The sequence below is a fragment of the Nothoprocta perdicaria genome, unplaced genomic scaffold (genome assembly GCF_003342845.1).
Source record: "Nothoprocta perdicaria isolate Ctin4 unplaced genomic scaffold, notPer1 scaffold_343, whole genome shotgun sequence".
NCBI lineage: Eukaryota > Metazoa > Chordata > Aves > Tinamiformes > Tinamidae > Nothoprocta > Nothoprocta perdicaria.
Window position 1 is genome coordinate 175,740 of NW_020455581.1, and position 27,360 is coordinate 203,099.

At 35.6% G+C, this 27,360-nt stretch overlaps 1 protein-coding gene across 1 annotated transcript in view; it reads right to left on the bottom strand.

Moving 5' to 3' along the window:
* FIG4 (FIG4 phosphoinositide 5-phosphatase) overlaps window positions 1-27,360 on the bottom strand; it is a 61,387-nt gene that overhangs the window by 11,850 nt on the left and 22,177 nt on the right. The window contains exons 11-22 of the mRNA XM_026043970.1: window positions 25,720-25,853; window positions 23,693-23,809; window positions 22,209-22,254; window positions 20,527-20,675; window positions 17,199-17,365; window positions 14,416-14,554; window positions 11,643-11,701; window positions 11,066-11,213; window positions 10,082-10,165; window positions 6,358-6,553; window positions 4,692-4,774; window positions 853-942 (exon numbers count right to left, since the gene is read on the bottom strand). Coding sequence (XP_025899755.1) covers window positions 853-942; window positions 4,692-4,774; window positions 6,358-6,553; window positions 10,082-10,165; window positions 11,066-11,213; window positions 11,643-11,701; window positions 14,416-14,554; window positions 17,199-17,365; window positions 20,527-20,675; window positions 22,209-22,254; window positions 23,693-23,809; window positions 25,720-25,853 — 1,412 coding nt within the window. The remainder of the gene's footprint in view (window positions 1-852; window positions 943-4,691; window positions 4,775-6,357; window positions 6,554-10,081; window positions 10,166-11,065; window positions 11,214-11,642; window positions 11,702-14,415; window positions 14,555-17,198; window positions 17,366-20,526; window positions 20,676-22,208; window positions 22,255-23,692; window positions 23,810-25,719; window positions 25,854-27,360) is intronic.

Consider the following 27,360-nt stretch of genomic DNA (forward strand, 5'->3'; position numbering starts at 1 on the left):
GAAGAAAATGCCCCACCAGCTCAAAGTATCACCGACACATTCACTATTAAAGCAGACAACCAAAAACAAGGTGATACTTCTGAGGAAAATGCAGAGGATTTTAACTGATGAAATAATGTCTGTGCAATATCTTTTTGGTTAAAGCACACTGCCAAGTGGTTTAAGGTAGCATTGATCCTCTGATTCCAGTAGCAAAGATGGGCATCGAGCACACAAAACGTGGAGTTGTCCTTTACTCCATTCTCTCCAACATTTGGCCAATGAGAAAAGAAAGAAAAATCTTCCTTTTGACTTTGCAAGACACCTCAAGTGTCTGTTAAAATAAAGAGCATGTGTAGCTTTCTCAGACAAATACATTTAGATAACTTCACACTAAGTGGAAGACTGAATTGCAATTTTGAGTGCTTCTGTGAAGTATTCCTAAGTAATCAATCCTTTTCAAACTCTCTCTTTCAAAAGCAATAACAGCAATAAAAAGTGCAGTAGCTTCAATACTTTGAATTGTGATAATTTTATCTTCACTATTACTTGAACACAAAAATCTTGCTAACACAAAAGCTAAAAAATACCCCAAAAACTAAAAAAAAAAAAAAGAAAAAAACCGTAACAACATCCCTGAAAAATGCATTTTTAAAATTACAAATTGTTTCAACATAGGGAGAAGTGGGAAGCTGATTCTTCATCCTACATATTGAATTGCTTTATGCCATAAAAGAAACAGAGTAAAAGCAACAGAACCGAAGTATAACCATTGTAACACTAAATGCACCCAGTGACTTTTCAGGTCTAATGAAGAAAGTTTAAAAAAGGAAAAAAATAGTTAAAGGAAGAGGGGATAAGAAGAGTACTTACAGATGTATCACTCTGTCCAGTTGGTGTTTTGAGCAAAATTGTTGACTGCTCTTGTCTTGTTTATGTTGACTCTGTCCCAGCTGGACAAATCTGAATAATGACAGAAGAATAAATCAAAGAAAGAGAACTTCCAGCAAAAATGGTACAAAACATGAGTCATTCTGTCATGACAGGTAAACCGGTGATCACGATCAACCTCTCTTGTAAAATATTTTAAAATCTCTTGCTTATGTATGGTGGGTGAATGCGAGACTTCGCAGCTTCTATAGCTTGAATTTGTCTATGAAGTTGTATAATTTAGCATTTAATCAGACAGAAATGGGACCATCATTTCCTAATGATGGAGAATAGCTGGTATAAACCTCTCTTGCTGTAAAATAGGCAGCTTACTAGAGCTGACTTCCTGCAAAAGGAATTGCTGTCTTTTCCAAAAGAATCAGTCTGCTGGAYGACCTGTGGGAAAAGTCAACACAATTGACATAAAACCACTCAGGTTTCATATTTAAGTCAGTTCCCAGCCAAATTTTATCAATCTGATTCATGTGAAATGCTGTCAGCCCAGCTTTCAATTTACCAGCAGAGTCCTTGGGGAGAATTCTCCCTGTCTCCAAATGTTTTCTGGAAGACACTGAAGATGCAAAATACTGCTTTTATTTTTCTCTTGGCAATGAATTGCAGGAAAATAAAAATAAGAGTTAACTGCGAGTATTATTCACTCTTTTTTTTAGATTATATATATAAATTTACATATTTCAACTTAATTCTGGTCTTCAACACATTTATGCTATTAAAACAGAAGTAATTAAACATTATTTGTAATTTTAATTCTTCAATATTCCGATGCTGACTTTCTGGTTRAATATTCAGCTTTTAACTTAAAATAGTACTATTGGTTTATTTTGGAAATATTTACTTCATTTTAATAGGAGATAATTAACAGTGCAAAAGCAAGCACACACATGAGTGTACAATTATGAATAYATTCATAAACAACTTAGTGCAGCTTTTTCCCCCCCTCTCTCCACTCAAGTTACATATTGTATTTATGACAGCATCATAAACAAATTAATTCCAAATTTAACTAGTCAGTATAAGCAACATTACTTTAAATGTTCTAAGAATAAACCCTGTTCTTCTAAATAACAGAATTATCAGTAGGAATAAAGAAMACTATTAAAGGTCTTCCTTTAATAGTCTGCTATTGGAAGAAACTTAAAATCTGCTATTGGAAGAAGCTTAAAATGCAAATATAGGCAAGCCAGTGGTGAGCTATGCTTGGGTTGAATGTAAGCATTTTCACTAGCTGCTTCAAGTTTTTCAAAACTCTGAAAAAGCCTTAAATTAACACGAGTTACCTGGCATTAATAAGTGCTATCAGTAGCTGCTGTATACACCTTCAAATTACTCCAATTTTGATATGAAATAACACGAATTACCTCAGATGTATGTAAAAGWGGGCTGCACAGATTCAAATTACTTTTCCTTTGCACATATAGTTACTACAGATGACTTTATATAAAGCAGCTTAATCTGAGGTCCTTTATATCTGCAAGTTCATAGAGAGCAAAACCTGATGCAAATAATTGTTTAAAAATGCAACTGCAAATGCAGTGTCAGTGACAATGCAAATGCAATGTCAAGTGACACCTAGTCAAGATGTCTCTTATGTCYCCATTTCCTCTGTTATAGCACTAGAAGATGACTTGTAGTGAGAACGGTAATCCTACTGTGAAATAAATWGCTGCTATTCTCAACTGATGTACATTGTGGATGGATCTCAGTAAAATCTATACTTTCCATAAAAATCAGCACATCCATAAATACAGCAGGACCATAAGTAGTGCTATGTCCTGTTGCTAAAAWAAAAAGAGGAGTTGCCAATTTATAATTACTATATTTTTAAAATCTGTATTGATTCGAGGAAACAAACACAAGATTTTTTTACTTGGAAACAATATAACTACTGCTGTCGTTATAGRCTGAATGTTAGTCTAGCCTGAAAAATGCTAAAATGGGATATAATTCCAATCCTGGATGTTATCACAGAGTTGCTCTTCAGCACCAAGTGCCTTGTAGTGGACACCAGTTGGCAGTGGGACATTTCCAGAACAAGAGCAGCTATCACATATGCCAAAGGGAAATGATCCAATTGACAGTGTTTGAACTGTCTCTAGAGGTAAAAATAAAGAACATAGATAAACTTAACAACTTCAGCAGAGATAATGAGAAAAAGCCTCAAGTTTAATAGCATCAAATGCGTCAGCATGTAGGAAACAGCTAGAAATGGGAAACTTGAAAATAAGGCAGGAAACGTAGCTATCCTTAAATAAATTAGTATAAAAAGGCCTTTCAATGAAAATAAAAACTAGTATTTTTTTCTTAAAATGTCTGAAAAGGACTGATGAAATAATCATAATTTATCACCTAAAAAGAACTCACAGTGAATTAAAATTTCATTCACAAACTGCCGATGGTGGTTCACATATAACAAGGTAGTTACTGCTACCACACATTAGGAAACATGTCACAAGTATTCATTCCAACATATATACCCAGGGTTTTCTTGAGAGGATGTTTAGTTTTCTTGCACATTTTCTTTTATTCCATTAATTGTACAGTCTAAGCAGGTGTTTGAAACATTGGTTTATCACACAGCCAGTGCTCTATATGGGTTACAGCAATTCAGGAACTGCTTCTAACACTTTGGGAGTCGCTAACTTTTATTTTGGGAAACAAACTGTTAATTTGCTGTTTTTTCTTGGGGAGATGGCAACTCACGGCTCCTGCAGGGTGGYGATGACTGGGTAAGACAGGGTAGGAGTCCAAGTTACCCTGGGGTAAAAGCAGCACTTTCTGTGTCTGCTAAAACTTAGGAGGAGCGGGCAGGTGATAACTTGATGCTGTCCCACCAACTCTTACCTCTATCTGCTCCTGATAAGGCAGCAGCCTCTGGCTGTGGAGGAGCAGCAGCTGAACTCTACTGTAACCTGATGGACCATCTAAGAGTGGGTCTGCAACTCTAACAGAGATGTATTTAGCCTTGCACAATGCAACACTTTACTCTTATTCACTGAAGTAAGGCTTATAAACATCTATGCTGTTACAATGCAAGTTCCTCATGTATTCTAATCACTTTTCTCAATTCTTTTCCTGATGTTCCTGATGGGGAATCTCCATCAGGTACAGTAAATGCCTCAGATTTCCCTATGAAAAACACAATTTTATATTTCAATCTCAAAAGGTCAAGATATTTAAAACGGAAAAAAAAAGTGGAGTATTAATCAGAAAAATAATTTTCCTGGAATACTGAAAGTCATACAAGTATTTCAATCTTAATAAGATGCAACAGCTAATATATACCTCTACACATGAGACAATAAGAAAAAAAATTCTATTTTTTTAAAATAAAAGCCTATGTCACTTATGACCAATTCGAAGTTAGTGTTATTCAACACTTGTTCAAATGTGAAAATCACAAACTACCTACTTTAGAATCATGAAATTGCTATTGATTTGGAACCTGCTTATTAATTTCTAGGAGAATACTAAATGACTTATTTCTGTTGAAGCATCCTTCACTTCATTTAAATTCCAAATTTTGCATTTGGAAATACAAAAATTATGCATATCTGTGTAATTTCCACTGAAGTCAGAGTTGAAAGAGTTCTGAAAGGAGTCTGATTTGAAAACAAACCAACCAACCAACCTAGAATATGAGAGTCGTCCCAATATTTCTAAAATACAGAATTTAGGTAAGTATCAAAGGCAGCACTTCTGACAGGCTGTTTGGAACTAATTTCAATTATCATTCACTGATAACCACTGGGAATTTATCTCACCTTGTGTATATTGCAAGATCATCTTCTGAAGGAACATCTGAAAGATTAACTCCATAGACGTCTTTTGTGGATTGGACTACGTTCTGGAACATAAAAACAAAGTTTCAGACTGAGGATACTGTACCAAAAAACAAGCTTGCTTGAAAGAACAGAATTACTTCTAAATCTGAAAGTAACTGCAATAAGGACAAGCAAAGACAAACAAGTTTCTCACATACCTGACAATTGTCACAAATTAAGCTTATGCACATATTTTTAATAAAAGTTATTTACTAGAAATATTCAAGATGCTTATTTAACAAGAAAAGAAAGGATTTTTCAAAGATATATCAGATAAAACAATACATATGGAGAATAAATAATACTTGTAGGGCACATTACCATGTATTAAATCCTGTCCTGGGTTTAACAAATGAAAAAATGTTTGTTAAAAACATGCTCTGTTCAGCTTTCCTGTTGTCAGTTGTGAAATCACCAAAAATTTCATGCTGAAGACAACTATTCCGTCTTATATGTTACATAATCACATCAGTCAACGTCAGGAAACTATAACAAGAAGGTAATTCACACACATACATTCCTACTAGGTGTAAAGGTTCAGTGTTAAATGAAGAAATTACAGACAAGACAAGGGTAACTGCAAGGAAGMCAACTACAAGTGGTTTGCTTTTAGTTCAAAAAGATCCACAAAGAAAAATCCAAGAAAGATATATCTAAGATGGAGTACAAGCACATTTTGTTCATTTAAGCTTCTAAGAGAYACAAATAGATAAGAACAAGCTGTTTTCTTCTTCTAAGTCTACAAGGAATGCTGATGTAAAGAGAAGACCAAAATTCAAATCTCTGACCAAATATCCAATTATTCTGAAATAACCGTATTTACACAAGACCTAAAAGCATAAGTTTCTAGCATTTTTTGAGCACTAATATACACAATTTATTTCTACAAGTGTGATAACACCAAAGTGCAGACAAACACTAGTCAGGATGTCACTAGGTATGTACATCGGGTACTCCTGGAGAGTATCTCCCAATTTACTTTCATCCCAAAGGAATGCCTTTTGCATACATAAAGGTAAGCCCATTATTTAAGGCAAAGCATGGTATGCAATGAGGGATGAGAAGGGCACTCCTGCTCTGAAMTAACACACTAGCACAGACGCATTTTATACATAATTTTAAAGACTACACCTGACCTGCCTCCCTTCCATATGCCATAGGTTTCAAACAAGATTTTCTATTTTTTTTTGGAAAATGTTGTTCACTGTAAGCTGTGAAAATGCCTACACAATAGGAAGAAGGGCAAAGCTTTATTACCAATTTTGCTAATATCTGTGCAAAGAAATCTCCTGAATTTCTCCAGGATTCCTRGATTTCTCCTTCTCTAGASATCCTCCAAACCTGTGTGGACACAATCCTGTGCCATGTGCTCTAGGTGACCCTGCATGTGYACGGGGGTTGGATTAGATGACCTCTAAAGGTTCCATCCAACCTTAAGGATTCAATGATTCTGTGAAAGAAGATATGCCCAAGACCTCTCCTTCCTAACTTTTTAATACTCTCCTTTCGATTGTTCCATAATACTTACTATTAAAAAACACTTAAAAAAAAAGTCTGAAGAATTTTAAATTCATAATTCTCCTCCTTCTCCACAGYCATCCCTTACCTCTGTGATTTTTGTGCTATCTCCCGTGTCAGTCACCTTCACCGGAGTTGAGCGTTGAGAAACAGCACCTTCCTCCTCTTTGTCTGTTCCAGAATCATCCTCAGAACTACTTGACACGGCTTCCTCGCTCGGCGGTGGCGGAGCGCTCGCCGCGGTTTTGCGCTGCAGTACAGTTTCTTCTCTATTACTTTTGTTCCTATTACAAAAGGCAGTGCATATTCATCAAAGCAAGAACATGTTAGCAAAGGGTATTTTAAATTTCAGTTGTTATCTTACTTGAAGGCAAGAGGTGTATTATCCCTTGGAGCAACCTGCTGCTCATCTTTTGAATCCCCGAATTGATTTACTTTTTGTTGAGTATATGGACATATAGCTCCTTTTAGAGGTTCTTGGCCCAAGGGCATAAAAAGCCCCATGGATATACAACAGGTCAAAAGAATTCTTACACCTGGAGTAAATGCCCTAGGTGAAAACAGTTAAGCTAAATTTTTGACCCAGCAGAAAGTGGTATCTCCTTAGATAGGAACATACAGAATGTTAAGAAGATAAATTACATTTTCTTTGAAGAAAATTAAAGACATAATCTTCACATAAAGGTTTCAATCTTCCCTACATTTGTAAATGAGGTGMAAGTCAGAAGGGGATGACTATCCATCCCTTAACCAAACAAAAAGAAGCTCAGGAACTAACTGAAGCCAGGGACTACTTTGAAAATTGAAAAGAAAGCCCAGTGACCAAAACACACACAGACAAAAACAGATTAAACAAATCCTCAAGAAATTTTCTAGTAGACCAGAAGATGCTGAAAAATACTCAAGGCAAAGAAATCATCTCTACCAGGTTTATAAAGCAAACAAATAAAATCTATTTGTTTCTGTTCTAATTCAGAACATGGCAAAGTGGCCAGAAAGGAGGACAGCAAACTCTTTGCATAGCAGACAGAAAACGTGGCCTCCTTGGATATGCCTAATGGAATACTAATCACCATARTTAAGAACAGGGCAGCCTTGTTCACCATTATTTGTACACGATAGTCATGGCAGCATGTCTAACACGGTGTTTCTTAATTATCTTGTTCTTCTTTGATATGTAGATTGTGTTCTTCAGGAAACATCAACCCCTACCCTTTCAAATCGGTGATGTGAGCTTGCCTGGTGCAGAAGAGCCACCTGGCACTACCAACACAGASAGCAGAGGGAAGTGGAATGGGATCCCCTGTCCAAAGCAGGACCTGGACAATTCAATTCCCAACTTCTGGCAGGACAATGACTGTACAGGACAACGATCAGTGGCTCTGACACAAGTTCAAAGTGATGCTTGCATGTAATGCATGTGCAACATCACATTAGGAGTCACCAAGAACTGCCAGCACTTGTTCTAGTCATGTCCAAATCAGATCATGGGCATTACATCCTCTGGCACATCAAGAATTCAGGTTATAATTCCTAGATGTAAAGACAGAGCATTATTCTGTACCCTTGTTCCGGTTCTGGTTCAAAGACAATTCTCAGAAAGGTAGTTAGAAAGAAGCAGCCGTGTTAAAATGGGGGCATGAGAGGAGGCAAGAACCAATACCTATAAAAAAGCCTCCCAATACTCTGAGGAATCAGGCAACATTGTACTAATAAATTCTGACCATGAAACAAATATAATTCTGTCTTCATGACTGGATCAGGACATTGAAGCAGGTGTACCATCCTGAAGCAGATCATGAAAAAAGAAAAATGATTCTACTGATGAATGTTATGAAACTACTGATGTTAAAATCACCATATAGTCATATATGACTTAAGAAAAGTGGCAATGACATCAAAACATTTTTTTTTTTCAATGGGGACCATTTCTGTAGAAAAAGAAGTCTTAAATTAACTTTTTTTTTTTTTTTTTTTGCATTTAAATTCAGTAAAGAAAGCCACTTCCCTTGGAACAGATCTCTTAGATAGATTCCTGAAAGGAACGGGGTGAAAAAGTTACAAAAGAATGAGGAGAAAAGAATTTGGATGTGACAAAGTCAACTCAAAACGATAACAGTTGAGCTACAAGCCAAAAACTCATCCACTGAGAGCAACAGAGCTTTGTGTCAGAGATTTGCTAGCACTTCCCTAAACGGATAATGAATTAGAAAATACAAGAACTTAGTAATAGAAAAAGGTGTGTAGTTGAGAGAAAAGGCTCACAGTGACAGGATTCCCCCCTCAAAAGATCTCACTTGCTCATATGGACTGTGCTGGAGAAGTTTATACCCAATAGAATGTGGCTATGAGATAACACCACCTCACTGTTGTAAATGTTGTTTTCAGTAATAAATCCAGGTGAGGCTCTACCCAGTACCAATCCCCCAGTGCCCCAGTGCAGAACAAGAAAAAACAGCTGGAGAAAGATGTGAGGTGGCCAGGGATTTCATGGTATATCTAGAGAGAAGAGCTAGGTAATACATATAAGAATGCAGAAGAATAAACCTTTTCTTCAAAAGCATCTACCTACTCACACAGTGTATAATTGTCAAAAAGTCTTCTTGTTTGTTCACAGAGAATATCAGTAGTATGCAATCAGATTCTGCTAGTGATAAGCAAAGTCTACTCTCACCATTTATTGACAGTGTATCCTTCAGGGTCAGAGCACAAATGAATGTGACCTATGAGATAGTTAAATTTTATAGTTATTAACAGAACTGGAACAGAACACTGTTGCTTTAAAAAACACAGAACTTAAGTTTTAGGAAGAGCTTAAGACTTACGACAGCACAGGTTTATTCACTACTGATAAAGGTTTCCTTAGTATGAAATATCCAGGAGAGAGTGAAGTGCCTCAGGAAGAGTTTTTATAACCAGTATGTGATACAGCTGATCAAACACAACAGCAGAATAAATAAAGTAACAAAATAAGTCCAGGATGAGAAAATAGCTGAATGAAACCTTAATCTGTTCAAAGAATCTGTTGTTCCATTTCATTTTATTTATAAATAATTTTTCTATAATGCTTTTGATCAAAAACTGCTGAAATYGGCAGCTGCTCCTTTATCATGACAAATTGTATTTATTCAAAAGTATCTTTTTTTAAGAAGAAAAAACCGATATGCATTCCTGTCCATCTTCAATAGACAATACAAGTTGTCAAAAGAATGAAGAGATGATCAAATTTTAATCACTTCTGTAACCGTATTCTAGATAAAAGGTTTTTGAGTGGATTTTACTTAAATAACAAAGTAGAAAAAAATCAATAAAGCATGATAAAGAATTCCCAGTGTCTAAGAAAATTCATAAGTTATATAGATGATTTCCAAATTATACAACAATTCCACAGTATACCATCAGGGAAGTTTTTCCATTTCCTATGGAACAGAATATATCRCTTTCATTTATTTTAGATTTACAGTAACTTAACTTTGTATTCATTCTTCTCTGTACTTTTCACTTAAGTAGTATTATAAACTTTAAAAAACTAATAAAAGTTTTAAACTTTAAAAAAAGTTTAAAGCTATAAACTTTTAAGAAGTTATAAACTTTAAAACACCTGTTTAAGAAACAAAGCTGCACGGCACTGCATCCTGAATCTGTGTACCTATGGCCTGCATTAACAAAAAAACCCACTGAATTATGCAATAGTCTGTTCAGTTGCACTGGTTTATGAATCCATCTAGAAAGAGAGGTTTGGACTTTTAATCTCATGCATGACTTTCACTATCATTAAATCAGAACAAAATTTCCTGTTTTTTCAGACTTACCCCAATACCGATTTTCCAGTTTCATCAGGTTTACGAACAGTAAATGGACTCGGATCAATGCCCACATTCTTGGGCATAAAATCTCTGGCAAAAGAGAGCGGAAAAAACATCCATGAACAGAGTTTAACACACAAAATACACCTTTCAAAACTTTCAGAAGAACCTGTAACATCCCCTTTTAAAGTCAAAAAGAAACCCCCCCAAAACATTATTATCAAGTTATAACTTTGTCACTACAGGTTAAAGTCATGTAAATAYTGAACTCCTAGGCATTTAAAAAGCTTTCAATTGCATTACATATTCACATAACACTGCGGCAAACATCACCACTTGCCGAGGAGGCTGGGGCAATGACATATYCCTGTACCAAGGAAACCTTATGACAGAGCTGCATTGTTTTCAAGATGCTGCCAATACTCAGACTGGGTCAAAAAGCYACATGAAACATAATTTGCATGGAAGTCGTTTATCTAAAGCATGATTAAGATTATGCTTGCAATACACAACTGATTGCTGCCAAAGAAACAAAGAAAACATATACACAGATACGCTGAGCTGTGACAACCTGATGAACTGAAGARAACAGTTCAATGACAAATGTAAAATGATAAAATGAAAGCAGAACAACTAGGAAAAAAAAGGGTTAGKCTCTGTGACAGACAAAGTCCACAGAGGTCCATTTCTCAGTCTATGAATGTTCAACCATTCCAGCCTACGAATGTACACTCAAGAGGGGAAGAGAATTGTACGTTTTAATGCTATCTTAATAGACTTGCTTAGAGCTGCACTGCCACTTTGGCATTGCTGTTTAGGTTCACAAAGTTTACTAAATTTGAAGCTTTTCCAAACCACTACCACTCACACAAAAAGACCCGCCTCTACCACGTTGCCTTTGTACAGTCAAGTAAATCAAATGTACATTTAAGCCACATCAAGCTTTACTATCACATCAGGTTTTACTATTCCCAAACATCCCCAATGTACCGGGTAGAATTGGTCATCGCCAAGCAGAAGGTCTCATCGAAACTGCTCAACTCATATGGCCGAAAAAATTCATTGTGGATATCAATTTCCTCTTCATACTTGTGGAACCTCTTCACTATCAGCTTGCGTCGGTTTTCAGCACATGTCACTGGGAAAAACACAAACCGTAACATTTTCTTTTTTTGCTAACTCAGCAGAAGTCAAAATAAATAACCATTTTACCTAGCCACCTTACCTGGCATTTTTCTAACAGCTATATTCCCTCTAAGACAAGAAAACAAACAAAAGACAGCTTTTGCAATGATCATACAAATTATAAATAAGTATATAACGTTTTATATAAGTATATTAAGTTTTCAACACTGATCTCTATTATCTGACTCTAAAACTGAAGAGTTAAATCTCTCTTGCATCTTGCAGCTGAAAAAATCAGTTTCTTGTGAAAAAGAAAGAAAAAAAGTTTAGCAATCATTGCGGAAATAGTGTTTCTTGGATCACAGATTTTTATGTTCTTAGTAACTAAAACTCTTTTTTTTCCATGACATTGTCTATGGGAATGTATGAACACAGTTCCTACCTTCATCAAAAGGAAGTGGTAAATGCTTTAGCACTCCTGTGGTCCACCAGAAAGTGTAGCTGTACAGGAAAGACGGACACACAAGTGACACAGGAGACTTGGTCTTGCATCCAATGTGAATATCTGCAAAGGCTAACTGAACAACTATAGTGTCACATTGATACATACATCTTTATAGCTCAAGTATGGCAGAAAATAAAGAATTAGCCCTGGAAAAAGGATATTAATAGGCTCAAACTTTATTCTGAGGATGTATATCTCTTCAAGCGCCATAAAAATATGAGGGAGGGATGGTCTTCATTGAACACAAGGTTATTTCAGATGCTTACCTACGGTAGTGATATTTAAGCTCCAGTTCTGAAAACAAAGCTCTAGCTAGTCCCTGATATAAAACAGTTAAATGACATTTGAACATTGTCAAAGCAGTTGACTTCTTCATGTAGAAAGCCATTTTGATATGACAGCTGTCCCAAGTCTGCCAACTCTATGTTGGCAGAGCTAACAGCAAAAGCAAGCTCTGCTGGAAGCTTACGCACTATTTCTGAAAAAGCAAACAAAGGCAGTCAGGCAACACCCAGAAAACAGTGTGTTCTATCTGTCATTCATGTTTACGTACTTTGATTTTTTCTTCTCAAATATACTTCGTTTTTCTTTCTTTAAATCATTCTGACAGTTTCTACTACYTAATGTTATCACTTAGCTGCAAAAGACACCCAGCTATCTTCGCTGATTTGATTTCAAATATATAAGTAATCACAATATTGCAAGGGCTGCATTCACAGAATCACAGGGTTATCTCCTATCGATGTCAGTACTGCCAGCTAGCTGGAGCAGAAACAACAGGGATATTCCCATACCCACAATTTCCCATTCCTGAGTATTTCCCATATGCAGAACTGTACACAGATTTGTTCATCACACTTCCATTTAAACAACAGTGTTTGGCTTATCAAAACAAAAGGAGTTGCTTGACAATCCCACCCCTCAAAGTGATTTTTCAGGACATCCTAGGAGGTCATTTTTTCCACTGCCTTCACAAACTATGCACCTACATAAGCATAGTTACCCAGTTTTCCTGTTGCATAAAAACTGCAAAAACAGACAAMAGGAATCCTTCCCACCCATCTCTCCCAGGGCTTTCATTTGAATCAGACAAATAATATATAAGCARTATGTGAAATTCATTATGAAATTTCTTCTTTCTAATATAGAAACAGATAAAATACAGATGAGGCACAGATAGTCAAAAGAAGCTTCAATTACAGCTTCAATCCTTCTCTTCTTTTATTTGTCAATGGAAATTTTTGTTTTCATTCCAAGTTTTCAGCATTATCTCCTTTGCTGCTGTGCCCAAGTAACCAAATAGAGGCATTGCACAAAAAGACAGGAAGAGGCCATTCAACGGGCTTGTAAAATAGTCTGGTAGACAAACCAAAATTACTTGGAAGAGTTTCTTCTCATCCCTCAAATCACTACATGGAAGCATCATTATGTCCACAAGAAAAGCCATTTTGGTTAAATATTATAAATGCTCAGAAGATAAATTTMAACCAGAATGAAAGGTGAGACTAATTAACAAGTAAATGAAGAACACTACTATTTTTAAAAAATATTCTATTTCATCTGAGAACAGTATCTATGACAAATAAGAGACAGTTTTTGACGAATGAGTAGGAGATGAAAGGTACACTGGACCATTCATATATTGGTTGTGTATCAACTAGATTCACTTGTACATCCAGCACTGCACATGATCAATAGGCAATAAAATTAACATTGAGTGTTTCATATGTGGCTGAACTAGCACTTTGCTACATGGCTGATAAGAGCAAGCATCAACAAAAGCCTCAGGAGACTATACAAAAGGATTGCAATTTAGAAACAGTTATATCACACGCTGGCTGCCATGATAGGTTAATGGCATAAGTAGCCCATAGGGCTTTTTTGCTCTCCTCAAACACTTCCATTCCTCTCCAGGTAAAAATCTAAGTGCAGATATTCAGCTCTATGCTTTAGGAAACAAAGGTTTACAGAGAAGAAAATGAAGAAAAATATAAATARTAAAATTTCTAAGGCAGATAGTCAAGTGCAAGTCTAGCATCACCACTATTAAGGAACTCAGAAAAGTATTCTTTATACTCAGGACTTAGAATCTTCAATGACATTATTCCATATGAAGCYATCATGTCAAAATAATACTTTAAAACTTCTATGTTTTAGCTCTATGATTTCTATATTCTGTGCAACTACAAYGGGAAACAAATCAAGAAAAAAAAAGCTTCAAAATGAGCCAGATAAGGCTAGAAGTTAAAAAATACTACAGGCTGCTTCATATTCACAGCTGCAGACTAAGTGCATTACACAATTAAATTAATGGAAGGCTCATCGCAATCTCAATTTCAACACAAATTTAATAAAGCCGACCAATAAAACCACACCTGCATATAGTTTAAGGGGACACTGGCAAACTTGCCTTCAATAAGACAGTAAATCATTTCACGCTACAGGATAGGAGTTCAGCTGAAAAAAACCTTTTTTATTCTGTACATAGGGCATAAAAAGTCCTAAAGGAAATCCTGCAAAACACTAGTCTCCAACATTTTTATAGCATCTTTCAAAAGGCTGTATTTTTCAATTCTTTTTTAGAAAAACTTGAAAAAATAGTAAAGGAGTTTTTGTTCCACTTTGACAAACTGCCCAGCTTGGTTAACTGCATTCTTTTTTGAAATTTATTAAGGCAAGAGGGAAGAAAAATGAAAGAACAGCAAAATACCTTCGCCTGGTCGGTGAYAGACCGAGCGTGTTCTTGTGGTGCAAATAAAAATCGGTGGGAAGCTCCCAGAGGTGTGGTTTTCCTTCTGTAGGCTTGAATACTCCCAGGAACAGGTTGATGGAGTCCTGCCGGTCTGCATCTGCGAGACAAGAGGCACAATTGCTGCTAGGAACGTGGTGCAGCTCAGTCCCCACCAGYCATTCCCTTGTTAGGTTTGTTCTTCACACAAGGAACGTGAGCGTCCTAAGATTCCTATTGGGAGCTCTGGGCTTCAGCCACTGTGACTGGGCTCCATTTGAAGCTGCCTTTATGCTGAGCAGAAGTTCTGCCTAGAGCCTCCATAAAAATAAATCTTGCTCTGGAGTTCAGTCCCTCACCGCTGCCACAATAATTTAAAATGGATCCATTTCCACTACTCTGCCCGCTGTTTTTTTTTTTCARTCCATTTCTTTAAGGATGCATGAAAATGAGAGCAAAGATTTTATAACATGTTGCAGTAAAGCAAGAAGCGCGAGACATGGCAAAAGATGCACAGTCCTTTGGAGGAGGCAAGGAGGACTTGAAAAAAAGCCTTGTTGAGGTTGTCTTTGTGACACTGAAAGTCTTTCAGTGTCTTTGTGACACTGAAAGTCACGAAGAAAGGCAAAGTCATGAGCAAAAACATATATTCTTTCCTCCTAATAAGTTATTTTAGTTATTCCAAGGAAATTGCTGAACCCCCTCCCCAAAACTCTCTATTTTGAACATAGAAACTGGAGGAGCCTGAGAAATAGGTTAAGTCTGATGAGAGTTTGTAAAAGTTAAGAGCAGAGATGAATATCTGTTGCTCTTTTTTTTTTTTTTTCCCTGCAGAGAACAGAAGGTATTTTGAAATTGTTAACAATATCAGAGTGAAACAGAATAATTCAGTTAAGGAACTATCTCACTACTGATACGACAGATGAGATTTGTTGTAAAAGCAGCTTTAATTTGAAACAATTAGTTATGTTGATCTGGCCCTGGCAGTAGCATGGTAAAGCATTACTTCTCTTCAGTAGCAAATGACTGCCCTGTTAAATGTTACAGTGCTTCAGAACTTAAGCTTTTTTTGCACTTACTGTTTCAGCTTGTGCAGCTGCGTTTTAAACTTAAAATGTAGAACATTTAGCAGTAAATGTCCTGCTGTTTTACATCTCAGCTCTCAAGCTGAAGATTGGTCACAAAACAAAGATCTTCTAAGGATGAATCTTCAGGTAGGTGCATTTATATGCAAGTTATTGGCAAAGGAGATATTTAACCTGAAAGGAAATAATCCTCCCTTGCCTCATCCTCTTATTTTAAGGGCTGGACAATTTTATGAATTAATTCAAAAAAAAAAAAAAAAAGTAAATTTTTATCTTTCTTTGAAACACTGGCCACACACAAGAAGTTAGAGAGCTTTTCAGATAATTCTTCCTCTGCAGATGGCAAATCTCTCTTTTCTAAATAAATGTCACATTACATGTAGAACAGAAAAAAAAGTGCAAACAAGTTTTATTCTTTCATTTTTAACACCGAATGTTAAAATTGTGTACTGAAATAGGAAGACTGCAGTGGTTTTTCAAAAGATATTGCAATGTACGTGTAGATCAGCACATTTTTAAGATCACATGAAAAAAAAAACACCAGGAACTGAATGGGACATTTAACTGAATTAGCCTAAAACAATTAACTGCTCCCAGTCTGAGCTTACAACTGCCCTCCATGACAAATCACTAAATCATGCGAGATTCAACACAATTGAGACTATAACATCCCATGACTAAAAGGGCATAATAATTAAGTTTACTTCATATACCACTAAAAGGTAGTTTACTATGGCCAATTCTGTTTGTGCATAAAAAGATTATTCCAGAAGTTTATTATGCATGCTGCATCTCTCACACTGATGTCTGCAATGTCACATTACTTTCTAAAAGCATAAAAGCAAGAAAAATAATGTTTGGAATATTGTTTCCTAATTTCCTTGACAACTGCAAAGAAAAATGTTAGAATTCAGCTATTCAGAATGCCTGTCAAAGAGGTTGTCAAAGAATATCTGATTCTTAGCTGGGTGACCTTCTTATTTCTAAGGTAACTTAATGGTTTATAACCAAAATACTTCCAGTGATGCATCCTCTATTTTCTTCAGATATTTTCTACGGTAAATAGGCAATGTACAATTCATAACCATTAAAGGAAAGTCTGTCAGAGTAGAAACAAGAAAATGCTGTCGTGCAAACAGGATAGTTCAGCTGTTTTTTTTTTTTTTAAAGGATTGTGATAAATAATATAATGACAGCCACACCAATAGCCAATCAGTATCTGGTTTTAAAAATCCACTTCCTTCCCTAGTTAGCAGCGTTACACATACATATGACATACATATGTCATATACATGCAATGTAACAGCTTATCTGCTTCTCTACTGAGCCACAAAAGTCACTGGCAGTTACAAGACTGTGAACATTTGCTGAATACTTTCTATAGCACCTAACTCACTCTAAGAAAAAAGGCTGCACAATACAACRTGCATTTTAATAGGGTATGACATAAAGACTTGACCAAACCAGAATATCCATTTACAAGATTTTACTGAATTATTTGGAAATGATCATATAGATGGGCTCTAAAACAATCATAGTATCAATTATTCACAAATAAATGGTTTCCCACATAGTGGCTTATTTTATATATATATATATTCAATTATTTGTTATATATGTTTATAATAATGTAATAAGTATTATTTATACTTACTATCCAAAGTACTTAAAATATTTTACCTGAGAAAGCATTGCTATAATATCTTGAGAGTGTTTGCATAATATCTTTGGAATGCTGGGTCCACGGAGCTATCTTTCTGTAGGTTTTGACTCTGTGGACAAGTTGAGAACCTCCATATTGCAGAGAGAGGGTATCTCCRTGATCTTCATATAATTCTTCAAATAATCTGAAGGAAAAATAAAATGTGACATCTATCAAACCRTTGAAAAAAGTTTTTAAAAGACAAAATGGTATGGTATAAAATACAAAATAAATACACTACAACTCATAGGTCCTCCAGGCATTGAATTGTTTTCCTGCTTCAACAGGCAATAGATTTTTTCCTTCAAAGTATTTTTGCCAGTTTACAGAGAAATATTTYATTAAGAAGTACTATTAACTTACTTTTATTTAAATTTAAAAGCTTGTCCATATTTTTTATTCAGATAAGTATCRTATCTGGAAATTGTATTCTAAGAAAATTGTATTCTATTCTATGTATTACTAAGTGTAAGGCTCCAACCTTTTCACTAATTTATTATGCAATATATACAATATACACATTCATGCTACACTTTCTGCAGATTCAGAGAGAAAGTTAACAAATTCTGTTAGACTGCAGGGAGAAAACAAACTGAAAATATCTTAGCTTGTGAAGGTTTAAGGTACTCTAAATGAGACAGACCATGCCAGTACCTCAAGGCTATGTGTTCTGTCAAGTCCACTGGGAATCCTGTTGACATAACTTCCCAAAATTTCCCTAGTTAGGACAACGATGACCCAAAGCTACCAAGAGAGGAACATGACTTGGTGAGAAATGTAAGGGCAGTCAGAAATMATTTGCTGGAGCTGGAAAAGCATCAGGTAAGAAGGTATAAAGAGAAAGCTGCCAAGATGAACAAGGAGAACTGGCTAAAAGCAACACTGTCCTCTAGCATCAGGAAATCGCCAAGAGACTCCATATTGAGAGAGCAGTCTAAGTAATAAAGATGATCAAGAAGCATTTTATTAATGATAAAAACATGACAATAGTCTCAGAGAAAAATACATGTCTATCCTAAAGGGATGTGCCCCAGTCTAGCAGATAACAGTTTGAGAAAGTGCTTCACAGAACTGAAAATTATGGTCCTTCCTGAGCAAGATGATAAGAATGACATTGCATCAGTATAGTGAGACAACAACCCAGGCATCAGCACGTGGTAGACTGCAACACTTGAGAAGGAAATCCCTAAGGAATGGAAAAGAGGTGGGAAAAAAGAAGAAACTACCACCACCAAGGGCATAATCCTTAAGAAAGTTTCCAACAGAGACTGCCTAAGTACTGCCTAAGCAACTCATCAAGCATTTGAATGAAGCCTCAAAATGTTCTGAAGGAAGAATACTTTTCTGAGCAGTAAATTGATGTTCATTTAAACAAAATAGAAATCTACCCAATATCAAGTACAAGATGAAGATGATTATTAGGAAGAGGCATATGCTTAGTGACATGTAAAAAAAAAATGCCTTCAAACAAGTTGTTCAGAGCTCATAATGCCACGCAGAAGAATTCACCAATTCATTTATCTATTTATTTTTAAGTAATAGAGAAAAGAGAGAAATTCTTGCTACTGTGGAACTGAAAAAAATGGTTCAAGGCAATGACTGGCAGGAAGCGGGATGTTACGTCTCAGAACCTTCCCACTCAGCTACAGGGAACTGGTGAATGACCTTCTGATAGAGGTTCACAGCAAGCAGACAATTTTTAATTCATAACTGATGTTGATTAACTTGCTGTGGAAAAGATCTGAATAAACAAATTAACCTGACGTCTCCACAAACTATTAGAGACGCAAGGCAAATGGGGCTTCCACAAAGAGAAAAGTAGTCAACTACTCAACTGTAGTCGAGTACTTGAGTTGAAAAGTTGAGTTGAGTTGAAAAGTACTCAACTAGCTAATGCAGTCTTTTTCTATAAAGTTTCAAAGCTACAAAAGCTTGCCCTTAATAGCACAACCACTTTAATGGGAGTACTAAGAAATGCAGCTTGCAGAAATGGCCCAGCACAACGAAGTCTGTAAGATGACCAATCTCACCAGACTGAAGAATGAAAAGCTAAGGTTGTTCAGAAACATTTCTTAGATTAAGTAAGACTGTCTACTAGAGACCTCTTTGGTTAGTTAGAGAAGAATCARTGAACTGGCAGCATATGGAGGAAGCAGGTACTTAAAATAAGAGAACACTGGGGATTGAGGATGCAGTAYGTTCAAATGAAAGACTGCCCAATGGCGAGGTGAAGTACAGCACATATCTATCTTCAAAAGATGTTAAAATATGAGGCAGGAWTTTTTAATACTCCTGAATGCAGTAATTCAGAAATGAGTCTTTCAATAGATGACAAAATAAGTTTCAGAGAGGCAGACACCTAATGCAATGGAAAATGCAATGTCAAATACGTCCAGAAAAAAAACTATGCTTTTAAGCCAGGCTACTAGCTACGTTTCAGAGACATCATGAGAAATATGGTATCAGGAAAATCAGGGAGAAAGTCGCTACCATAATTTTAATAGGTATGGTTATACAGCAGGTGGAAATTTAGGCRTGCTGCAGAATACAGAACAGAGAGAGAAGGTGGAGGGGAAATGTGGCTACTGCAACAGAAGCAATGGAGGAAGTAAGGGGTCCTGAAATAGAGATGGGAAGGGGAGAGGCAGTGAAGCCTAGGGAAAGACAGTGCAATGCAGCCTGATGCACTCAAGTAAGTGGTAATGTAGAGCATGCTGCAGCAAGTGAGTACAGAAGAGGTGGCCAAGCCTGGACCCCCTCCAGTGAAATCCCTTCTGCAGCACATTCCTGCTCCTGGCACCAAGCAAGTGCTGGAAGCGCTKAAAGTTTGAAGCACATTCACAATTTAAGTAGCTTAGAGATTTTATTTTTCCCATGCCATTTTAATTTAAAAGCTACAGGTGTTTCTTAATATAGTTTGAAGCTGCTCAAAGTGTGCTTGGTAAGAGATTTGAGAACAGCTGTGCTGAAAATTTTTCCTCAATACATAAGAAAAGCACCATATTTTTCTGAAGGAGAAGCAGGAAATAGCAAGGGAAGATGTACTTCTACACAAATATATATTTGGCAATCTGCATAAAAGCATATAGTCATCTCAGTTTTATTTTGCTTGAAGTTTTAAAGACTGTCTTTTACAGCACATGTCAGTTTGATTTATTTAAAGGGGAAACTTTCAAAACTTTTAAAATAGTTTTAGTTTAAACCTTCCAAAAGAAAAAATTATACTTTCTTCTATAAATACTTCTCTTAAATCTCTGGTCAGAAAATTCAAATATATTCTTGCCGTGCTTTATTAAAATATCTTACCTAACAGCATCTGTATCAAATTGCAGGTTGGGTTTATCAATCAGCCCCAGGGAATAGAGTTGGTAAGCCAAAGCACATTTTCCCACCATAAACTGGGCTGTGTTAGTGCGATCCAAACAGTCCACACAGTTGGTTCGGAGAACACCAGTCTGACAAAGAAATCCAAATAAATTGATGATTATTTTAATTAACAAGTTATTACATTCATGATTCATTTTCCCCCATTATGCCAAGACTCCCAAAGCTTTGCCAAATTTCAAATATGGATTTTTACATCAATTTAGAGTCTTGAGCAAAGATATTCTCATGTTCCAGTAATCTACATTAGACAGCTTTAAGGCCTATTTTCTGAATAATCTTGCTTTTATCATCACAAAAACTGAATTTCTCTTTTAGTTCACTCAAATGTGCTGCTGCATTGCTGTGGTTCTATTGTTATGGTACTGATATTTTAAGTTTTCCGTATCTTGGGCAACACACACGAACATTTTGTTTAGGATCACAATTATGCACATATTCTCTAATGCTGCTTCTGCCATCATCCTTCAGTTCAGTAATGCACAGAGAAAGAGGCTGCTCTTTTACAATCTGAACAGCTGAAAGAAAATTATGARCACTCTAATATAACAGCGCATAGCATAGTGTAGCAGCAGGGGGGATTCTTCTGACCAAATATATATGGCTCCATTGGAGTCAGTCATTTAAACTCCTTTTATTGTTTTAGTAAAGAAGCACTTTTTGGGCGTGACTCACAAGACGTCTGTTCCAAGATGAGACAAAGTGCTTACATAATATATGTACAGTGACCACTTCAGATATTTGGGTTGATAGACAGATGAAGACAACGGATACTTAATACAGGTAAACCTGTAAGACTAACATTAAAATCCAGCTAACAGTCACATACTACTTCATTTCAAAACATTTTAAAATTATGTCTACTCAGTTGTTTATCTGCCCATAAAGAACATATCCCCATGGTCAGTTAGCACAGGAATGGACACATGCCTTCTAATTTACATAACAAAATTATGAATGGCAAGTCAAAAAGCAATTCATGCTTCTCAAGAATACGCCACTTGTTCAAAGTACATAATCATGACAAAATAAATTCATTCCAYTACACTTCATCCTCCTGCTCTTTTCTAATCTTAAAGAAAGCAGTATTTCTAGTCATATTCTCTTTTAATGATGGAAATTGCAAAAATCAAAATAACTAGTAGAGGTGAGATGCCTTTTAGTCACACATTTTCCTGTAAGAATAYGTCACTGGAATTAGTTATGTTTATTCCCCACCTCCTGTGTCTAACATAGTTGACACTGATGTATTATATAGTCAGCTAAAATGCTGCTGTTWAACTCCCACTACACTGGTAGCACTACAGACTAGTAGCAATGGAAACAAGTTTAAAATAGGAGCATTTCTCAGGCTGTCTCCAGCAAAAACACTACTCCAGCAGCATAACGTTTTCTGGTACCATCTAAAAACTTGAATCCCTACTTCGCAATTGGGTTTCTGGGGTGCATTTAATAATGCTGTTTATGCTGCAAAAAAATATTAACCTGAGGGTCATCTGCTGAATCAGCAATCAGGTATTTGGGTGAAAATGTTCTTTGTTGCTTTGGCAGTGCTCATATGTGCCAGTGCCACTATGAATTAGTGAAGCTTATTATTTCAATACCTGCAAGCGACCAGTGGAAACAACACAACCTCCCAATTCATTCCACCTGAAATAGAAACACAAGGATTACATACAGATCATTTAAAAAGTGGAAGAAAAAAAACCCCACAGATCCTGCCACATATTGTTCTGCTCACTAAAAACGCAAGAGAATTAAAAACCCACCACAAAGCAAAATTTGCAGAAATATAATAGCAGAAAGCAGTGAAAGTCTATGCAGTAGTAAGATGAGGTATTTAAATTGCACTTCCAAAAATCTAGCCTAGSAGTAGAAGTATTCAAAGGCACAAACTCAAACAATTCTGAAGGGCCATGTAAAATATTTTCTTCTCACCCACAGAACAGGCTGCAAGCTCTACAAGCCCCGCCAGACTGGGTTTTGAGGACACAAAAACTGAAGCAGGTACAGTGCCAGTGACTGGAAGCTGGAGGCACAATAATAATATATGCTGGGGCACAAGCTGGTTGATTTAAGATGCCCTTTCATACCATATATGCCTCATATTCGAGGCATATAGGCTATTTACAATGTATTTACAGTTCTCACAATTCTATAAAGGTCATAACCATCCTTGAGGGGCAGAAAACATGAATCAGAAATGAATGGCATTTTGAAGGGAACAATGCTCAGTGCAAGCAACTCCCAAACTACTGAAGTTTCTCAAGTTGGCAGGGTTAACTTACGTGCTTGGAGCACTGCTGTGACAAGCCCATATAGTGCTTTGACACCCACAAGACCTTCTCTAAACAGCACAGCACTTCCTGGGCGTATCATTCCAGTTCATGCTGGCTGGCAAGCACCATGTTTGTTGTACTGCATGGCAGGGAATAGCTCTAAGAAATAGCTCGAAAAGAGTCTCTGCAAGTTTTAGTTCTGTTTATTTCCAAATAAAGTTAGGTGAAACAGGCACAAAATGCTCTGGAGGAAGAATAAGAACATTAGAGATAGACTGGATCCCTAGGCTGAAAGCTGGAACCAAAAATTCTGTAACTTTTCATTTGGAAGGTATTCTGCTTCTGAGCACTTTTTGTCTACCTTTTTAAGACTTGAGAGAATTCAGCTTATTAAATCATTGTCTTTCTGCAGCAGTCTAAAGAAATACAGCTTGTATTTTTCCAAGGGGGAAAAAAAAAGGTTTCCATTTTGTATGAGTAAATACCATAAAATTTATTGGAAATTACTGAAGCTGGCAACATCTAGATGAAAGGTATTTTATTAGTATGCCTTAAAAGAAACCACTCATTAAATTCTACACTTTGTATGCATTATAAATAACAGCAGCATAATTACATGCAGTATTATTTTTTTCCTAGCATTTACTTCTGACTGCAATCTTTTAGCTACAGTTTAATAATGAATTACATTTTTTTAATATATTATTTTAAGTCTTAAAATAAGAAATGATGCCATAGACATTAAACATTCCAGGAAAAACTCCAAGCTAGAGATGCTATTCATTATAGGTATATAAAATTATACATACTTTTCATCTGGCCGCAAGATACTGCAGTAAGAATCGGGTCGATTTACAAAAAATCCTGTTTTCTTTACTACACTTTCTGCAATCACATTCAGTCTGTCAAGCACATTGCAAAGTTTGCTGAAGGGAAAAAAAATAAACACAAAATATACATTAATACTCAATTTTCAGTACTTAGAAAGATGAACTCATTTAATAAATCATTTAATCAAACACATCACTGGTTTATTTATCAGGTATTGTATCTATAGTTTTTGGAATTGATATATGCTTRGAAAGCAGAGACTGACAATCTCTGAGCCATTTTATTTACTTATTAATAAAAAAATCACAAACCAGAAAAAGACTACAGAATTCTAATTCTCCTTGATTTTCATACCATGCTAGTTTTTCCTCTGCTGAAGTTCTTCTGCTTTGCAAAGTAAGAMTATGACAGATAAGGATATATCCTTAGGTTAAGTTATACGCCCTCACTTTATTTGCAAGGTGCTGCTTTGCTCAGTAGTGTTTGTTTAAGAGAGTTGCCTTTACGTTGTCCCACCCTTCCTGCTCAGATAAGGGCATCAACCCATTGATGGAGAGTAACTTCTGTTTACAATTAATTTCATTTTCAAAGGTTTCAATGCAATGTTTACTTTTCAAGTAATAATGTTCTTTTTTTTTAATCTGTGCTTTTTAAGCTTAATGTTAAGATTAACATTATCTTCCATTTTTACATCTCTCTAGCCTGCATAAAGACTTTAGTCATCTATGTGTCTTCATATACTCATCTGCCCTAATGCAGGTATAAAAATATTTAAGAGAGCTTCAAACAAGATTAAGTCTTTATGCTTAAGAAGGGGCATCTTTTGATCACTTAATATCATTTCCTATATACGATGGATCGTTATGTTTCAATCAACTTCCATCTACACTGAATTCATTAACTTGCATTGGMTATGTTTTCTAGAAGAAAAGTTAGCCTTATTTTAAGATTTGTTATTTAACCATAATRTAAACAATTGAACATATGCCTATCTATGTACAATGCCATCTTTAGGAAAAAAAAGAAATAGTGTGAAACCAAGTCAAACTTCAAAACAAAACCATTTCTATCAATCACACTTCTAATCTCAAATAACATATGTTCTCTTGCAATTTTTTTCCATCTAATCTTATCAACCAACATTAATGATGTTCTTGGCCTTTAAATTATACCAGTTTTTCCATTATTTTGCTCAGACTAGTTTAGTGCYAGATACCGTACGGTTGAATTTTTGACATTAAAAATATAGTGGATATATCACAGAATCACAGAATATTCAAGGTTGGAAGGGACCTCTTGAGATCATCTAGTCCAACCTCCCTGCTCAAGCAGGCACACCTAGAGCATGTGGCACAGGGCACCAGAAAATTTTTATATCTGGGCTGTAGATTCCTTAGAAGTAGTTATCCAGACCTACAAATATAACAAGTTAATTCCTTGCAAATATCTCTACATTTAGGAAAATATTCATACTTTTAATATGATATTACTAGTACATTGTTCTACTATTCAAACTCTTAGAATAAAAATTCACTAAACATGTATTTCCCTTTTTCTTTTAAGGCACATACTTGTGTAAAAATGTAAATGTCTTATAATGCCTTCTTTCATGATGGAGGAGATAAGCAAAAAGATTGATAGGAAAACTCTTGATTTCCAAAATTTCGTAAGTCAAAATATTTTCAAGATAAAAAAAAACCCTAAAATGTATTGCTTTTACTAATTCAAAATAAAAGAGAATGCTGTTGGCTTTTTTGGTGTCCGTTTTCCCATTGGCAGAGCATTTCAAAGTTTTCAGGCCTTGGAACTCCAAGTTGGAATGAAAGCAAATCCTTAAGTATAAAACAACCTCCAGAAAACTTCAGTTTCATTCTGCATATATAGACCTCAATAAAATTCTCTCATCTCTCTTAAACTACACTCAACTGAAAAGAGATACACTCAGCAGAATTCAGACATTTCCAGCTATGCCTAAAAGCACTAGAATGACCAAGATCTTTTCTACCTTTTTGTATATTTGGCCATGTCCCAAGGAATATATATAATTGCATGCTCTGGGGGTAAAAACTGGTTGAGGTATGTCACAGCAGCAACAAGTTCTTCGCTAAGAATCCTTTCATGCTTTCTTTTTTCACGTTCCTAAAACAAAAAGAAAAGCAGGTTAATGCTATTATTTTTATTAACATGTTTATATAATGTGCATGCTTAAATATACATAAAATGAGTAAATGTGTGTAAAAGTTTTTACAGACTTTCACCTAGATGTCAGTGTTTTCTGTTTTGTACAGATGACGTGAAAACAATGCATAGACAAAACCAACCTTTTATGTTCAAGTAGTGCACAAAATTTTCAGAAAACTTATTTTCAGAATTAGACAAAATATTTAATCACAAATATTAGCACCAAAAAATTAACTGGACTAAAATCAGAAGGTGGGAATATTTTACGCATTTTTGCAATTTTGTTTAGAAAGTTATTTCACTTTTTTCCTCAATAATTTTTGGGGAAAACAACAAGGTTTAAATAAGAAGAAAAAAAAAGGAGCTGAATGATGATGGAGCTTTTGGAGCTTCTAAACTAAATATCTCTTTCAGAAGCTCTTCTAGAATTCCTTAAACTGGAAAAAACTTGAGAATATCTAGSAAACATTTTGTCCATTAATAAAAAACAACAAATGGGCCATTAACTAGTGCCATACACAATGTTCCTGATATAGAGTAGACTCACAATTGCTGTATTAGTATATTCTCAGTCTGTGCAGGGCTCCCACTCTGCAGGGCCTTGCCTTACAGGGTCATGGATCYAGGCAAAACTTTCTTCATTATTGATGGGAAAAGGAGAACAACAGCTTTGCAAGGATTTCTTTTAAAATTTGACTTATATTCCCATTCTACGAATATGCCATATGGTGAGTTACTTCATGTATCGATATGGCTTTTCTTGCAACTTAATCCAAATTACAACCTATACTGAGCCTATATTACAAAAGCTGTTTTAAAATACATAAAAGTAGCTAGGAATAAATAAAAGGAAATTCAATATATCCAATCCAATCCAAAACATTCATTACTATTTACCAAGTCGTTAGGACAGACATGTGAAGTGGGAAATGAATTTGTGCTTGATCAGTCTTTAAGAAATCAACTAACAAAAGTACTGGAGATAGAAACCCAGAAACTCTTSGCATTTATTTCTCTCTTTGTTTTTCTTTTCTTTTTTTTTTCTTTTGAAGTGGTACATGAAGTGATAAAGGAACATTAATTTTAGCATGCTAATATTAAACAACCAGAGATGCATTTTCAGCCACTGTATAAAAAGGCCTATGAATAAAAGCACATAATGAGTCACGTGTTGAGATTATGTGAGCCTAGGCTCACACTAACAAGGGCCTTTGAAAGCAAGGACTGTAAGTAAGTAAGAGACAAAATCATTTGCTTGTCAACAGATCCTRTCTGAAGTTGATTTCACATCCTCTTGGACAGTCTTACAAGCAATCCCAAACAGARGAGCTGCTAGAAATAGAAGATCAGTTATATTTACCATTTATTAAAGCGTTAAGAGTTTTTAAAGCCTTCCTTTTGTATATATCTCCATTTTTTATATCAGGAACTATTCTACATGTATATAAAAGGTCCTTTTTTCAAC